We start from the raw sequence: 18,063 nt of genomic DNA, 5'->3' as shown, positions 1-18,063 counted from the left end.
GCTTTTGCTTCAACAAAACACTAAATTTTCTTTCCTCACCAGTGTGTTTCATGGTCATTCAGATCCCAAATTTTCTTGCCACAGGCAAGGGAAAAACCTTTGGCAAAACAAGCCCTCCTTAGTTGAGCAGGAGATTCTATTAGCAAAACTCTACTTCTAAGATCTCTGGATCCAGCCCAGTTGTAATTTATTTATTTATTTATTATTTGATTTATATCCCGCCCTTCCTCCCAGCAGGAGCAGGAGAAGTTAGTTCTTAAAACTCTGCAAATTAGATCTGTATTATTGCAAGTGGCAATCTGAAAGATGATGTCTTCCCTAAGACCATGTAATGAGTTCATAGCAGAGACAAGATTTTTCAGCGGATGGCTCACACCCATACAGTATACTACAGATCTCGACTCAGAACTAAGTGCATAGGCAAGTAGGTAAAGGATTGCACCCTCAGCCACCCCTGTATAGCAGCACACCCAAGATAAATGCTGATATTAACCGGGGTATACTCTTGTGCAAGGCACACAGAAAGGAACAGAGATGTTTAGAAGCTGTGTCCCAGGTGTTACCCACACAATCTATTTGATGTCTGAAAACTGCAGGGAAGTGAAAGCCAAATATAACAGAATATTCACAGCACATATTTATATTCTTCACATATTTTATTCCAATAATGTGAAATCTCAGGTCTATTCCTCAATTGAATATTGAGCTGCTTCACAAATGACAAATTTCCCAAATACATAAAGGAAACTGCGTAGCCTGCATTAGCATGTCAAGTTCACTACACATATACACTCTGTCTGAAACTGTTGCTAATCAAGGCTTCGAGCTGTGTATCCAGGCAGAACAATAGTCAATTGTGTGTTTAATGTGTTTCTGCCCTGCCTTCTTAGTCCAACAGGGCTCTCAACAGTGGGTGTTGTTGTTGTTGTTAAAAAATGAGGAGCCAGTACTCATAGATTGATAAAAGTGCATCAGTGATAGCAATGGCAAGGAAAAAAAAGAGGTGACAGTAGTTCATACTGGTGAGTACTATCACAAAAAAAGTACTGAGTGTATTCATCACATTATAATAATGTATATGAAGGATACATGCAATTTCCTACATGGAAATGATAACTATATAGGGCATGCAACTTGTGTGAAGTAAATGCCAATTTCTTGTTTCATAGTTTCTGGAAATCAGAGCTGAAAATATTAACTTTTAAGTTATAGAGTTGTATGTTTTTTGTACGCTATTCCATTATCCATGGCTATAATCTTGGCTAGCTTCAAAACTAATTGCTTTGTTAAACATAAAGGAAGTCTGATTTTAATTTGCTATCTACATCTACATTCTCATATTCTTTTTATAGATTATTTGAAGTTATCACCAGAATCTTCTTTCACTCAAATGTAAGTGAAAGTTTTATCTTACTTTGGATATCACAGAAATAATTTATTACTAAGGAAACAAAACCTTTTGTCTCATGATATATTTCTTCAGGACAGCTGTGGTATTTCAGTGCAATGATCTGGGCTGCAATCAACTATTTTTAATAGGAAATTTTACGGACTTTTAATAAGATCTCCTAACATAATTTATGAGGAGAGGTTTTGAAGTAAAGAGGCATTGTTTGGCAAGTGTCCTTCCTCTAATCTCAGGAAATTTAAATTTAAATAAGAGGGCTCATTTCCTCTAACTTGGGATATCTTACACACAAGTTAAGGAAAACACCTGCTACATAAAGCCACAAAAAGTTTATTCATCGACCAAATAAAATATATTTGAAAATGTCTGAAGACCCAAAGCTCTAGGGATGTCAAATCATTTGATATTAGTATTATTACATTTAACAGCAGAAGTTACCTATTAATTTTATGTGACCTGGGGAAGGGACGAGTGTGTGTGCCTCCTTGCTCAACATTTTAATTCAAGAAAAATGTTAGAAAAATGCTAGATTGGGGAACTGTGCAAATGCAACAGATGTCCTAATGATGATTAATCTTACAATTTGATTGCAGGTAAACAGCTTGTAGCAAGGCTGGAGAGGTCTGACTGTTAGGTTGCACATTTCTAACCAGAGAGAATACAGAAGGCACTGTCTAAGGATTGCATGAGTAGCAAAACGCACCCGCTCTCCTGACAGCAGATTCTCCACACTAAGGAGTTTTAAAAATTCAATTGAGAGAGTCAAGAAGCAATTCTTTTACAGTGGAGTACGAGGTTTTCCAGACAAGCCAGACAAGCCCCTGTACCTGCAGATCTGGAGAAGGGCTGAAGGGCGTGGAACACATATTACATCTATCTTTTCACAATTCAGTTTATTGGCCCATCATTACCTCCAAACACTTGTCTAACACCTCAATCTCCTCTCCCGATTTAGATGGAACAGAGATACAGCAAGGTGTCACCTGCATTTTGGTCATTCCAAAACTCCTGATGACCGCTTCCAGAGACTTTATATACATGTGGGGAACAGATGGAACCCTGCAAGACACCACAGGAAAGCTCCCATGGAGTTGAACAGTAGCCTCCCATAACTACTTTCTGGAAGCATACCTGAAGGTAGGAGCAGAACCACTGAAGAATAGTGCCCTCATTCCCCACCTCCCTGAACTGCTCTAGAAGAATACCATGGTCAATAGTATCAAAAGCTGCTGACAGATCAAGAAGAACCAGCAGGGTTGCACTCCCTTCATCTCTCTTCCAACAAACTAGACAAACAATTAATTAGACAAAGAAAGTGAGAGAAGGCCAACATTTTAATAATAATAATAATAAATTTAATTTCTGTGTCGCCTATCTGGCCAAAGGCCACTCTAGGCGACGTACAAAACAGTTAAAACACAATGAGATAAAATACAATAATACAATAAAAAACAGTATGAGAATAATACAGCAGCAACAATATTAAAACAGGGTAGGAGGCATTTCAGTCACAGTAATTAACCCTCCCCGGAGATCCCAAAGGCCTGTTGAAAGAGCCAGGTCTTTAAGGCTTTACGGAATACATTTAGGGAAGAGGCGTGCCAGAGATCTTGTGGGAGGGAGTTCCAGAGAGTGGGGGCCGCCACTGAGAATGCCCTCGCTCTTGTACCCACCAATCTAGCTGTTTTTGTCGGCGGGATTGAGAGAAGGCCTTGAGTAGCTGATCTTGTCGGGCGGCATAATTGGTGGCGTTGAAGGCGCTCTGTAAGATAAACTGGGCCGAGACCGTATAGGGATTTAAAGGTTAATACCAACACATTGAATTGGGCCCGGAAAACAACTGGAAGCCAGTGTAGATCGAACAACACTGGTGTGATGTGATCCCGGCGGCAACTATTCGTAAGTAGTCGAGCCGCCGCATTTTGTATAAGTTGTAATTTCTGGACTGTTTTCAAGGGTAACCCCACGTAGAGCACATTACAGTAGTCCAAACGAGAGGTGACCAGGGCGTGTACTACCAGGGGGAGCTGATGAGCAGGAAGGTAGGGTTGCAGCCTTCGTATGAGGTTTTCCACTGTACTGCTTTGTGTAGGAGGGTTAGCATGGCATTCATGTTGCTCCCTGCTGGCCTCTACTGACAGAAAGGAGCATTGGTGGTGGTGGTGGGGCATCTGCATATCAAAAGCCCCAGCTTGCCTTAGACCAAATTTGACCCATGAGGGTATTTTCCCCAAACCATACCCAACTGCCCCATACCTGATGCCATATGTGACATCAGGTGTGGGATAGGTAGAGAAGCAGCTGCAGAAAGCAGGATTGAACTCACCATGCATAAGCTAATGGGCGATGAGTTCAACCCTGCTGGATTGGCTGCACAACTTGCATTTCCCAAGGGTAATTTGTCACAGAGCCAATCCCTGCAGAAAGCAGCTTTGCCGAGCATAGGGTTGGCAAAGCCCATTGCGCTGCAGTTCCCAAGTGCCTGACAACCAGCTGGCAACCAGGTAATAATTGGGTTTTCTCAACCACCTGTCAAAGTTCGGCCATAGCAGTGGGGACAGTAGGGTTGCCATATTGCCCGGTTAGCTGGGTTTTACCCGGATTCTATGCATGCCGCCCGGCGCCCGGCTAGCCCTTTAGGTGGCCTGGATTCTCAGCTTTAATTTAAAAACAAAATTAAGTTTCTAGGTGGTCCGGTTCTCGAGATATACATAAAAACATCAGCCGCCCCCCCGACTGTTAAATCTTTCTTTAAACAGTACTGTATAGCACTTCGTAGCTTTAACCCCGCCCATTCAGGATTGCAGCCAATCAGGGATTGTGTTTCAGTTTCATTGACCTTAGGCAGTGTCTAGAAAACAAAATGGTGGTTTCACCCTGTTTATCTGAAAATCTCATAAATTGGGTAAGTATATACATTTCAGTTTTTTTTCCTCTTGTGTGCAGGAGTCAGATCTTGGGCAGTGTTTTGAAAACCTTCCCAATGCTTGCTTTTTTGTAAAAGCAATGCGAATCCCATATGCCCAGAGTAAATCCTATTGAATTCGATAGGACTTACTTTTGAGTAGACATGGTTATGAATGTGCTGAAAATCAATGGGACTTTGGAGTGAATGTAAAAAAGAATTGTGTTTGTGCCCTCCAGTCCTATTTTAAAGCAAGTAGGCAGGGCTTACTTAGGTATTACAGTTTTTATTCTGTAGGAAAGTAATACTGATTTTTAAAAAACTAATACTGATTTTTCTGCAATGACCAACTGGTTTGACAATAAACTATTATATGGGCTGTATGTATTTATACATCTGCAGTGTGTGCGTGTGCGTGTATGGAGTCTTTCCAACACCCCTGTGAGGTAGGGTTGGAAAGCAAGGCAGCTCACAACAAGAAATAAAGCCATTTAAAATCCAATGACCATAAAAACAAGTATAAACAGTTGCAAAACAGCGTAAAGTGGCATGATTCAGAATTTTGGGATGTGTGAATGAAGTTGCTTATCACTTGAAGTTGCATTTCTGTCCCTGTTTGAGTAAGCCCCACTGAATACGCTGGGACTTGCTTCTGAATAAATAAACCTAGGTTTGCACTATAAATATCTTTACAGTTTGTGTAAATAATAAATATATTTGATGGTCATGCTTTTATATAAATATTTCTTCATTTATCATATTTTCGGTTGTGAGATGCTTAGTTTTCTGCCTTACTCATAGGAATCTTGTTGTGGTTGGTATGGTGTTACATTTAGGAAAGTGTTACTGCCTTTTGTGTTGTTTTTTTCCTATTTGCATTTCACTTATCTTTAACCTCACTCTGTTACAGCCATAGAAGCAACAGCAGCATATGCAAGATAATTAACTTCCATTAGTGATAAGAACAAGAATTTATAATTATTATTTCAATTAAAACAAGAGGCTTATCAATACTTTGAAGAGGACCAGATATTTATTTTGTTTCTGAGCCCAGGACTGGGTCTTTCATGATGCCCGGGGGGGGGGGGAAGCAGGAGAGTAGTCGATAAGACAGACATCCTGGCATTGGAAATCTAATTAGCAAGGTATGTGTGGGGTTGTTGCACACTTCCAGGCCCAGTTTCATTTTGAGTATGGAGGTGGAACCTGTGTAGACGTGGTTGATCAAAGGGAGAAGAAATTTTGAGTTAAGCAAAGCTCTGCTTTTATAAAACCTAAGAAACATACAGATACTTTGAATGTCTGAGTGCCTGCACCAGTGGAATACTGGAGGAACTTGTAAAGCTTGCTGCAACAGTATTTACAACTGAGCATGTGGTGTGAAAGACTCCTTTTCCTAACATTTTGGCTTCTTGTTTTTCTCCACCCACCACATCTTTGAAATATATCGTATATGGTTAACCGTACTGTTGCCCTGACTTACTTTATGTGTGTTGCTATTTTGTGTTTTTATTATGTTTTTATATTGATTGTGTATTTTTATTGTTTTTATTATATTTGTAAGCTGTGCTGAGCTCTGTTTTTAACAGCAAAAGGGCAGGGTATAAATTCTCTTAATCAATCAATAAATACTCCATAGTGTTGGAAACTAGAGTCTAGGCATTTAAGGCTAAAAATGTTGCTTTTAAAAAAAAGATTTCTCACATCTTTCCCCAGTTTTTGGTGGTAATTCCTAGGCACAAAAACAAAACAACTGGACAATCCACGTATTAATATGCAAATATTTGCATAATATGCAAATAATATGCAAATAATTTGCATAATATGCAAATACTTTACATAATATGCAAATTAACCTGCCCGGATTTGTGGAACTGGAATATGGCAACCCTAGGGGACAGGGACTTATCGGGCCCACTGGGCCAAAACGGTTCTCTATCTCCGCCCTAGTGTGGAGAAAGCTGCTGCCAGGGTTCACGCACCAGTGGTAGTCAGCAGAAAGACCAGGACTGGGTATTTCAGGATAATGGCTAGGGACTTTTGATCTTCAGACCCCTCAGCAGCAGCAACCTGGAGACTGCACTGCAAAAAGAAAATAAACTTTATTCCTTTTTATTCCTTTTTATTACATGATGTTTTAATATTTTAGATTTTTGTAATTACTTTGTAAGAGATTATTCTAAAGGGTATATCTATATAAAGTAAATAATAAAATAAATAGATGGCACAAGAGGCAAGGCATAGCGAATATGGGCTTTAAAGTATGCTCTTGAAAAAGCCTTTCGTCAGCTAATGTGCTGAAGATTCTAGAACACTCATGGGTAACAGGAAACATGGGAACTATATTATATCAGTTCTAAATCAGCATTCTGTCTGTAAGCACAACGAACTTACATCATAAAGAGAGCTGAAAGAAGCCTCCAGCAGGCAGAGGTTGAACAATTAGCCCCCATGAATAGGTTATCATAATCACCAGTGCGATAGCTGGAGACTGGATTCAGTTTGAGCCCTTTATGAACTTAATTTTCTTCTTTACTTTATAGTCCCGCAAAACTGGGGGAGGGCCTTTTCTAGCAGCCACATTCCACCACAAAAATCTTCCTGATCCATTCATTCTTGTTAGACTTAGGGGACTCTGATGACTTGTTAGGTTATTGCATTCCACTACAGGGCTGTATAGCAAGTTGGGAAAGGGGTTACAACATTGTGCTCACCAATGCTATTGTGAAGTCATACACTAAATAGGTTGCTACTATATATAACATTCCTAGTTCCTAGCAATACTAAAGAAATAAAACGTGATGAGAGACAGATGCTCCCTAAATAATGGACAAAACAACACACACTGAACTTGGAGATGCAGGGACAAAATTCCATTAACAGTAAAGGGCACACTTCCATTGCTGAGATCCACCAATAAGAGTGAGTGTTAAAATGTAGCAGAAGTGCTTTTCCACAGGCTGAGATAGAACTATAGCTGTAGACTGTCTGCAGGCAGTTCCATCTGGGAACATGTGCAGAAGCCTCTGCTGGGAAAAGAACTCTGCCACCCTTCTGCCTGCAGAACAGGCAAAAAGGATGAAGAGTATAGGTAGACCCTGGTTATGCCTCAACAAAGTCCCTTCACATGCTACCTCCCCCTGCACTGGAGCTGATAGAAATAAGTCCCCTCCCATTAGAGAATGGGAGGAAGTGGACATAAATAATCAATTTTAACTAATTTTAATATTGCTTATTTTCCCTCATCCCTCCTTATCCCTTTTTCTTTTGTGTCATGACTTTTAAACTGTAAGTCTGAGGGCAGGAACTGTTTTTTCACTGAAGTTTGTAAATTGCTAAGGAAATCTTTCTTTACAGAAGAGTGAAATAAAAATGCTTTAAATAAATAAGTGCTCCCCCACAAAATAAACTTATTCTCCATAGTCTGGCCACTAATCTTTTCCATGTCTCATAGCTATGTGTCTAAGGTTCCTACAGGATTGTAGCACACCATAGCAGTAATTTTTTTAAAAGTTCAGAAGAACCAAGGAAACAACTTTTAAAAATAATATCAATTATCAGGATTGGGTAAAAATGTAAATGTACTGCCTTCAAGTTGATTCCGACTTATGGCGACCCTATGAATAGGGATTTCTTGAGGCTGAGAGGAAGTGACTGGCCCAAGGTCACCCAGTGAGCTTCATGGCTATGTGGGAATTCAAACCCTGGTCTCCCAGGTCGTAGTCCAACACCTTAACCACTACACCACACTGGCTCTCTGGAGTTAGTGATGTTTGAGCATTTTGATCTTTGCAAATTCCAATATGAACAGACTTTATCTGCACTTCCTATATAGCAGCATGCAGTTTGGGATCTTTGCTTTTATTTAACTATATACTATGTAATCTAAATAAATAAACTCATCCTGTAGATGATTTACATAAAATAATATAAAATATTCATAAGAAAATCCCAATAAAATCAACATACTTTAAAAACAAGTAGACACAGTAAAATTATGAAAATTAGATAAAATCAATAATAATGTTGCAGTATAGCCTTGGCATATACAAGAGAAGAAATTAAAAGTGCATGAAAAGAGCAAAAACCTAAAAAAAAATAAATTAGCACTTATGATTACTTTGTCCTATAAGGTTCCAAGTTGTTCCCTATGCTATTTAACATCTATATGAAGCTGCTGGGAGCAGTCATCAGGAGAGTCAAGTGTCACCAATACGCAGATGACACTCAGCTCTACCTCTCTGTGCCATCTGAATCAGCCAGGTGCTGGAGGCAGTGATGGGCTGGATGTGGGCCAACAAACTGAAGCTGAATCCTAAAGAGACAGAAGCATTATGTATTCCAGGTTCTTGAGTCCAGGAGATGGGAAGACGACCTGTTCCAGATGGGGTTGCACTTCCCTGGAAGGGGTTGCACTCCCTTGGGAGGAACACATTTGTGGCTTCGGGGTACTTTATCCAGCATTGTCACAGGAAGCTCAGGTGGCCCTGGTGGCTAGGAGTGCCTATTTCCAGCTCCAGCTGGTTTGCCAGCTATGGCCCACCTTTTGGATAAAGATGACTTGGCAACAGTACTCTATGCTCTGGTAACTTCCAGACTGGATTATAGCAATGTGCTCTACATAGGGCTGCCCTTGAAGAAGACTCAAAAACTTCAGCTGGTCCAAAATGCAGCATCCAGATGACTGGCTGAGGTGATTTTAGAACTCACTAATCCCTGCTCTACAATGGTTGCCAGTTTGTTTCTGGGCTCACGTTAGCGTTTAAAGCCCTAAAGAACTTCGGCCCCAAATATCTCAGAGACTGCCTCCTTCCCTGCAATTCCTCTCAGGTGTCAAGATCAGCAGGGGGGGAGCTTCTTGGTAGTTTCACCACCCCCAAAAGTATGGGGGATGGTGGCCCAGGAGAGGACTATCTCTGTGGCAGCCCATAAGTTGTGGAAGTTCCTCCCTGCAGAGATGCATCTGGCACCTTCACTATACAGTTTTTGGTGAATGCTAAAGACACACCTCTTTACCATGGCCTTTGGCTCCTGAGATGTATGTTTTCAGAACCCATCCTAATCTTGTGACTGAAATGTATTTTAATTCTTTTTAATATTGTATTTTGAGAGCCAGTGTGGCGTAGCGATTGGAGTGTAGATTTTGTAACCTGCCCTGGGACCTATTGGTGAATGGCAGGCAGCAATAATAATAATAATAGTAAAAAATGCCACCCTGGGCTCCTACTGGGAGGAAGAGCAGGATATAAATCTAATAAATAAAATAATAAATACAGAATTGTAGAAAAATACCTCTCAGCTTCTCCTTCACCCATCAGTACCATCAAAAGAGAGAAACAAACTTTGACATCATTGCTTATCCCGATAGTCAGTCATTGCATGCTTTTGCATTCATTGGCAGGCCCTGAAATGCATAAGCGGGCTGACTTCTTATAGATTGTCCTGCCCACCTGTCAAAATTGGTGCACAGGGATGGGGCCCTGCCGAATCACAAAGGTTCCTCGCTCCTGTTGTGAAACAACTGTCTAGAATGAATATCACCTGCAATTTTTTCCTGACATCGATACCCTTATATAAAAAGAAACTGAGCTGGAACATTGCTGGGAAGGTGACCAAGTCAGAGGCTGACACTTTCATGCAGGCTTCAGCCCCATGCTTATTTCAGACATTCACAGCTCAATCCTGTATGTATCTACTTCCAGGTAAGTCTTCAACCTCAGCATTAGTCAAGACAAGACAAAACAGAATTACACACAGTTCTGGCAAGTGCATACTAATTGCTATATGTTTGGGTCTGTGACAGGAAAGTAAAACTGGTTTGAACTAGAAAGTTATTTAATTAGGCTGCAATTTATTTATTTTATTTATTTATTAGATTTGTTAGTCGCCCATCTGGCTGGTTGTCCAGTCACTCTGAGTGACATACAGAAAAAGCATACAAATACATTAAAAGAGTAAAATCTCAACCAAGAATAATAAAAACCTAACCCTCTCCAAAGGCCTGCCTAAAAAGCCAGGTCTTCAAGGCCCGGTGGAAGTTCATCATAGCGGGGGCATGGCAGAGATCATTTGGTAGGGAATTCCACAAAATGGGGGCCACAACTGAAAAGGCTCTCCCTAGTCCTCACCAGTCTGTTTTAATTGGTGGGATAGAGAGAAGGCCTTTTGAGGCTGATCTTGTTGAATGGCATCCCTGATGAGGCTGGACGCTGGAGGCATTCCCTAAGATAGACTGGACCGAAACCATGTACGGTTTTAAAAGTCAGAACCAATACTTGAAATGGGCCCAGTAAACAACAATTCTAACTACACCTGGGAGTAATAAATACACTGCCTGACTTCTGAGTAGGCATGGTTAGGATTGCACTGTTAATCCCTGAACTTGTTTCTTTTCGTGTTTCCCTTTTGTATTGTGCCTATTAGATTGGAAGCCTGAGGGCAGACTGTGTTTCTATAATGCCTAGAAAACGTTAGGATTAAATAATTACAACTACTGCTGACACTAGTACTTTCAATTTTTAAGCAGGGTTCAAATCCCCACTCAGACATAAAGCTCACTGGGTGACTTTGAGCTAGTCACTGCCTCTCAGCCGGACCTGCTTTCACAGGGATGTTGCCGCGATTAAATGAGAGGGGAAGAACTATGTAGCTTGAGCTCCTTGGAGGAAAGGCGGGATAAAAATGCAGTTACTACTATTACTGGATCTGTTTCGTGTTCTGTCTGGCATTGACAATATGCACACAACGAGAGAGAGAAGTTCAAAGCCCCCTATTAGTAGGTCTGGAGGACACATAACAAATTGAAACACGCGTAGACGCTGCCTTTTCTCATCAGCTGAGGCGTGCAGGAACCACCTGAACAGCGCACGCGCATCTCGTGACCCAGGCGGCGAACACGCTCCAAAGGAGCGAAGCCATTGCCAAGCTGGACGAGCTTATGAATAGCCTTCCTGAAGGGAGCGCGCGTGCGTTCAGAAACACCCGTTTTGAGAGGGCAACTGTATTCCGGAAGCGGAAGCACACGTCAGAGAACATCGCTTTTCTTTCCGTCCGGGTAGTGTGCTCGAGGCAGGGAACGAAGCCATCGCTGCCATGAGTGTCCCGGCTTTTATCGACATAACTGAGGAAGATCAGGTCAGGATGGGAAGTGGCTGGTTACTTCCCTTATTTCTTTCCTTTCCCCACCTCGGGTGCTGAAGGGCAGCTGTAGATGCCGAGCGCCAACGTTAGGAAAGGGTGGAGGGAGGTGGGTGGGTTCCTTTTAAAACCTTATGCTCACCTTCCCTTCCCCACCCCTCAGTTCCGTACGCGTCTTATGAAGTGCGTGTAGTACCTCCGTCTTCGTCGCTCGCGAGCCTCTGCTAGCTGGTGATGTTTTGCTGATAGTTGTAGGACAGGCTCAGCAATTGTACTATCTCGTCTTTAGACTCAGCTTCTTCTCGCGCTTGTTCTCTCCTCCTCGCCAGTGGACTCCTCCCTCCCTGTCCCGCAAGCCTTTCTCCGAAGTCCGATCTTAAACATGCATTTGGCGGAGTCAGCCACGCTGGCTCTAGTGGAGGTTTAATTGCTCAGGAGTTGTGCTTAAGAGCACACTTCGATGCACTTATAGGTGAGAAGGTTAACATTTCTACATATGAACATGACCCAAAGGAGAAGTTACAGGCCATAATACAGAGAATGAATGACTTTGTTTGGAGGAAGATCTGCTCCCATCCAGACATTGTTTCCTCATGATTTGTATGACTCAGTAGTTCTTGATCAGGAAGAATACATGGGGCAGTCTTAACATGCATTAGGAGGAGTACAATTAAGGGGTTATAGCTCTAGTGTCAGGCTACATAACAACATCAATGTAAGAGTTCAGATGTTTTTGTTATGCAAAGAATCTAACAGTTGGTTTTGTACCTCTTGACTGCCCTTCTCAGTGGGATGCAGAGAGAGCCTGAAATTAAGGAAACCATACTCCTGGAGCTGTCATATCCTCAAATAATAATGGCTATATACTGTGTAGCCCTAACTACACACAAACTGTTTTTTTCTGTAATCAGATCCCACATGACTGGGATTACATTTAATCATTAATTAACCACTTTTCTCATATGCCCCAAGGTGATGTACAAAACATAATAAAAAAGCTTTAAAAGTTACAAACCACAAAAGTAATAGATTTTTTAACACAAAACTATTCATCTACATGTGTGGAAGCAAACTGTGTGGGTCTTTCCCACAGAATCTTCATGTGCATATATTCTGATGAGCCAGTTCCCTGATCTGAAACTGACTAGTTGGCCTCCCCCTTGCTTGGGTTGGTATAATACTTTGGTTTGACAACTGCAATTTTTTATGTTACAATAATGTCTGGTTTCCAGTTATATTGATAGTGTCTTAAGCACCTTAATATTTTTCCGCTTAACAAACTTTTATGACCCAAACGGTTAGATTTTTAGATATGTCCTGCTAAGTGGATGCACTTTTTATAGATATTTTTTCCCATGAAAAGGCTGCAGAACTTAGGGCTTACCTGAAATCCAAGGGAGCTGAGATATCTGAAGAGAATTCCGAAGGTGGACTTCACATTGACTTAGCTCAGCTCATTGAAGCATGTGATGTGTGCCTGAAGGAAGATGATAAAGGTTGGTGTTTGCATGTTTTAGGAAGATATTGACAAGCATTTGATTGTGATCTGAAGTATTTGCCTACTAAAATCACTCTTCCAGCACGTTTGTTAATTTGGAAGCACTTGCTTGCACATAATTTTATATAGCGGGATGGGGAGCTGTCTGGATGTTGGGGTAGATTGTTAACTTCTCCACCACTTGTGGGCCAAGTTTGACAGGTGGGCAGTGTTTCTTCATGCAGTGTATAATTTATGTATAGAATTCACTTCCACAAGACATGAACTCTGAAAATAGAGGTAGTACACTTCTGCGCACCAATTGCTTGGGAAGAATTAACATGCCTGCTTTGAGGGTTCATACAAGCGTTTGACTAGCTTCTATTAGATACAGAGTTCTGTACTAGAAGGGTCCTTGGTATGATCCAGGAAGACTGCTTTCATGTTCTTAGCTATCCATATGACCCTTTTCCCACTTAGGAAGAAAGATATCACCAGTGTACCTGAAGAGAAGATTGCCAAGTTGTTTCCTTCTGCCCAGTCAGTCAGCAAGTTCCAATTAGTACATATTTCCTCACAATGGTGGTTAGCAGAAAGAGCCTCTACTGCCAACACTGAAGAGAAGGTGCCAGAGCTGCTGTCCAGCAACCAGGAATTCTTACGCTTGCCTCTCCAGCATGACAGATGTAGCAGTGTTATTTGGAACTGTTGTTGTTATGTGCCTTCAAGTCGACTGCGACTTATGGCGACCCTATGAATCAGCGACCTCCAACAGTATCTGTTGTGAACCACCCTGTTCAGATCTTGTATGTTTAGGTCTGTGGCTTCCTTTATGGAATCAATCAATCTTGTTTGGCCTTCCTCTTTTTCTACTTCCTTCTGTTTTTCCCAGCATTATTGTCTTTTCTAGTGAATCCTGTCTTCTCATTATGTGTCCAAAGTATGATAACCTCAGTTTCATCATTTTAGCTTCCAGTGACAGTTCTGGTTTAATTTGTTCTAACACCCAATTATTTAATTTTTCTCTTATCCACTTTTTTCACTGTCCAACTTTCACATGCATACATAGAGATCAGAAATACCATGGTCTGAATTATCCTGACTTTGGCGTTCAGTGATACATTTTTGCATTTGGGGACCTTTTCTAGTTCTCTCATAGCTGCCCTCCCCAGTCCTAACCTTCTGATTTCTTGACTATTGTCTCCATTTTGGTTAATGACTATGTCAAGGTATTGATAATCCTTGACAAGTTCAATGTCTTCATTGTCAACTTTAAAGTTACATAAATCTTCTGTTGTCATTACTTTAGTCTTCTTGACGTTCAGCTGTAGTCCTGCTTTTGTGTTTTCCTCTTTAACTTTCATCAGCATTTGTTTCAAATCATTACTGGTTTCTGCTAGTAGTATGATGGTATCATCTGCATAGCTTAAATTATTGATATTTCTCCCTCCACTGTTCACACCTCCTTCATCTTGGTCCAGTCCTGCTTTCCGTATGATATATTCTGCATGTAGATTAAACAAATAGGGTGATAAATTACAGCCCTGTCTCACACCCTTTCCGATAGGAAACCAATTGGTTTCTCCATATTCTGTCCTTACAGTAGCCTCTTGTCCAGAATATAGGTTGCGCATCAGGACAATCAGATGCTGTGGCCCCCCCATCAGTCAAATGCTTTGCTGTAATCTATAAAGCACAGGGTGATTTTCTTCTGAAATTCCTTGGTCCGTTCCATTATCCAACATATGTTTGCGATATGATCTCTGGTGCCTCTTCCCTTTCTAAATCCAGCCTTGATGTCTGGTATTTCTTGCTCCATATATGGCAAGAGCCTTTGTTGTAGAATCGAGCATTATTTTACTTGCATGGGATATTAAGGCAATAGTTTGGTAATTACTGCATTCCCTGCGATCTCCTTTCTTTGGAATTGGGATGTATATGGAACGCTTCCAGTCTGTGGGACATTGTTTAGTTTTCCATATTTCTTGACAGATTTTTGTCAAAATTTGGACAGATTCAGTCTCAGTAGCTTGTCGCAACTCTATTGGTATGCCATCTGTTCCTGGTGATTTGTTTCTTCCAAGTATTTTAAGAGCAGCTTTTACCTCACATTCTAAAATTTCTGGTTCTTCATCATATGGTTCCTCTGTGAATGAATCTGTCATCCTGGCATCTCTTTTATAGAGTTCTTCAGTGTATTGTTTCCATCTTCCTTTTATTTCATCTCGGTCAGTCAGTGTGTTCCCCTGTTGATTATTCAACATCCCTAGTCGTGGTTTAAATTTCCCTTTCATTTCTCTAATCTTTTGGAATAGGGCTCTTGTTCTTCCCTTTTGTTGTCCTCTTCTGTTTCTATACAATAACTATTGTAATAGTTCTCTTTGTCCCTACATACTAATCACTGTATTGTTGCATTTAGGGTTCTAACTGTGTTTCTGTCGCCTATTGCTTTTGCTTTCCTTCTCTCTTTAACCATTTTAAGAGGTTCTTCAGTCATCCATTGAGGTCTTCCTCTCTTTTTAGCTAGAGGTATTGTCTTTTTGCATTCTTCCCTGATAATGTCTCTGACTTCACTCCATAGTTCTTCTGGCTTTCTGTCAACTAAGTTTAAAGCCTCAAGTCTGTTCCTTGTTTGATCTTTATATTCTTCTGGGATGTTATTTAAATTGTATTTTGGCATTACGATTGCTTTGTTGTTCTTCTTTAGCTTTACTCTGATTTTCGATACAACCAGCTCATGATCTGTACCGCAGTCTGCTCCTGATCTTGTTTTCGCAGAAAGTATGGTACTTTTCCATCTTCTGTTACCAATTAGGCAATGGAACCGACTGCCTAGGGAGGTGGTGGGATCCCCTTCACTGGATGTCTTCAAGCGGAGGCTGGACAGCTATCTGCAGGAGATGCTCTAGCTGTGGATTTCCTGCTGTGAGCAGGGGGTTGGACTCGATGGCCTACAAGGCCCCTTCCAACTCTATGATTCTATATAATCAATTTGATTCCTATATTGACCATTTGGTGATGTCCATGTGTACAGTCATTTCAGTTGCTCAAAAAATGTGTTTGCAAGAAACATACTGGCTTCACAGAATTCAATAAGTCTTTCTCCTGCTTCATTTCTGTCTCATAAGCCCCATTTCCTCACGTTTCCTAGTTCTTCTCTGTTCCCTACTTTTGCATTCCAGTCCCCCATGATTATCAGCACATCTTCTTTTGGTGTGTGATCAATTTCTTCCTGTACTTCTGAGTAAAATCTCTCCAATTTCTCTTCTTCTTCCTTTGCCGTTGGAGCATAGACTTGGATAATGGTTATGTTAATAGGTTTCCCGTTTAATCTCATTGATACCACTGACTCAGACCTTGCGTTGTAGCTCCTAATTGTTTTTGCTACATCACTTCTCACTATTAAAGCAACCCCATTTCTTCTTAATTTCTCATTTCCTGCATACAATATTTTGTAGTTGCCTGATTGAAAATGTCCCATTCCCGTCCATTTTAATTCACTCACGCCAAGTATTGTAATGTTGATACGTTCCATTTCTTGCTTGACAATTTCTAATTTTCCCTGGTTCATGCTTCTTGCATTCCACGTTCCTACTGTGTGCGTCATACAACTCTAGACTCTCCTTCCGCATCTCTGCACATCAGCCTCTGGGCTTCCTTTTGGCTTTGACCCAGCTGCGTCATTATTCATAGCGCTACTCGTACTTGTCCTTTGTTCTTCCCCAGTAGCTCGGTGAGTGCCTTCTGACCTGCGGGTCTCATCTTCCAGCACTATCTTTTGTTACATTTTGGATTCTCTGTTCATAGGGTTTTCATGGTAAGAGGTATTCAGAGGTGGTTTACCATTGCCTTCCTCTGAGTTTGGATGTATCTTAGTCTGGTGTCTCAGCTTTGACCATTCCATTTGACCATTGGGGGCCCCTGGTAGAAGTGTAGCCTCTTGGTCTAGACTCCTGACTGCATTGCTCTCAGCTTCTTCAACACACTCAAACCCCCTCGCCACGTTAAGGTGTGCATCCTAAAGGGGGTTTGGAACTGTAGAAGCTGGAATCCAGAGATATCTAGTATGCAGTCATTTTGGGTGGGATGTTTATAAAATTTTACCCAGGGTGAAATACATTTGTTCCTTCACTCTTGCTTCTCATCAAAGAAACAATCACAGAGGTCATTTTTCACACAACTGTGTGCCTTGTGGTGCAAGGAATCATGGTATCTTAATGTCCATAACTAAAAGGATATCTGCATTGGTACAGCAATTGCCCACCTTGTGTATAAGTCAGGGTATAACCAATTTTTGTTTACTGCCAGTTATGGAAGTAGCCATTGTACATTTTTGTATTATTTTTTAACTTCAGCACCCTTCTGACAAAAGCAAAAAAGTTCTTTGAATAGCCAGCTTTATAATTAAACTATGCAAATGGAAGTCTAGTGAACTTATTACTGTTAGTTTTTGGATTTTATGCTAGGCCCATTAGTCTAGAAATAGTTTTCTGTATGCCATATTAATAATGTAAAATAATAATAAATTAATAATAAATAAATTTTATTTGTTAGTCTCCTATCTGTCCGAATTAACGGACACTCTAGGCGACTTACAGCAAACATAATAAAATACAGTATACAATCAAAAAAGGCACAGGTAGTCTAAAACATCTATTAATACATTACAAAAACTCATCCACCCCGAGGATTCTGTAGGCCTGCCTGAAGAGCCAGGTCTTTAAGGCTCGGCGAAAACCCAACAGGGAGGAGGCATGTCGGAGATCCAAAGGGAGAGAATTCCAGAGAGTGGGGGGCACAACCGAAAATGCCCTCTCTCTGGTCCGCACCAGCCTGGCTGTTTTTACTGGTGGGACCGAGAGAAGGTCCTGTGTGGCTGATCTTGTTAGGCGGCCTAATTGGTGATGCTGGAGGTGTTCCTTCAGATAAACTGGGCCGAAACTGTATAGGGTTTTAAAGGTCAAGACCAACACCTTGAATTGGGCCCGGTAAGCAACTGGTAACCAGTGCAGATCTCTTAATACTGGGGTAATATGATCCCGGCGGCGACAATGTGTGATGGCTTGGGCAGTCTTGCCAAAGAAAAATTCGGTGTTGTATTTTTTATTACAGTACTGAATATGTTCTTTTTCAATG

The 18,063-nt window shown here is 41.1% G+C and overlaps 1 protein-coding gene across 1 annotated transcript in view; it reads left to right on the top strand.

Annotated features, from left to right (window-relative positions):
* Nucleotides 1–11,273: 11,273 nt before the first annotated feature.
* EIF3M (eukaryotic translation initiation factor 3 subunit M) overlaps nt 11,274–18,063 on the top strand; it is a 29,260-nt gene continuing 22,470 nt past the window's right edge. Inside the window, exons 1-2 of the mRNA XM_061610541.1 lie at nt 11,274–11,447; nt 12,814–12,946. Coding sequence (XP_061466525.1) covers nt 11,406–11,447; nt 12,814–12,946 — 175 coding nt within the window. The 5' untranslated portion in view covers nt 11,274–11,405. The remainder of the gene's footprint in view (nt 11,448–12,813; nt 12,947–18,063) is intronic.

The sequence above is a fragment of the Rhineura floridana genome, chromosome 2 (assembly GCF_030035675.1).
Source record: "Rhineura floridana isolate rRhiFlo1 chromosome 2, rRhiFlo1.hap2, whole genome shotgun sequence".
Taxonomy (NCBI): Eukaryota; Metazoa; Chordata; class Lepidosauria; order Squamata; family Rhineuridae; genus Rhineura; species Rhineura floridana.
This window is presented reverse-complemented; position numbering and strand designations above follow the sequence as displayed.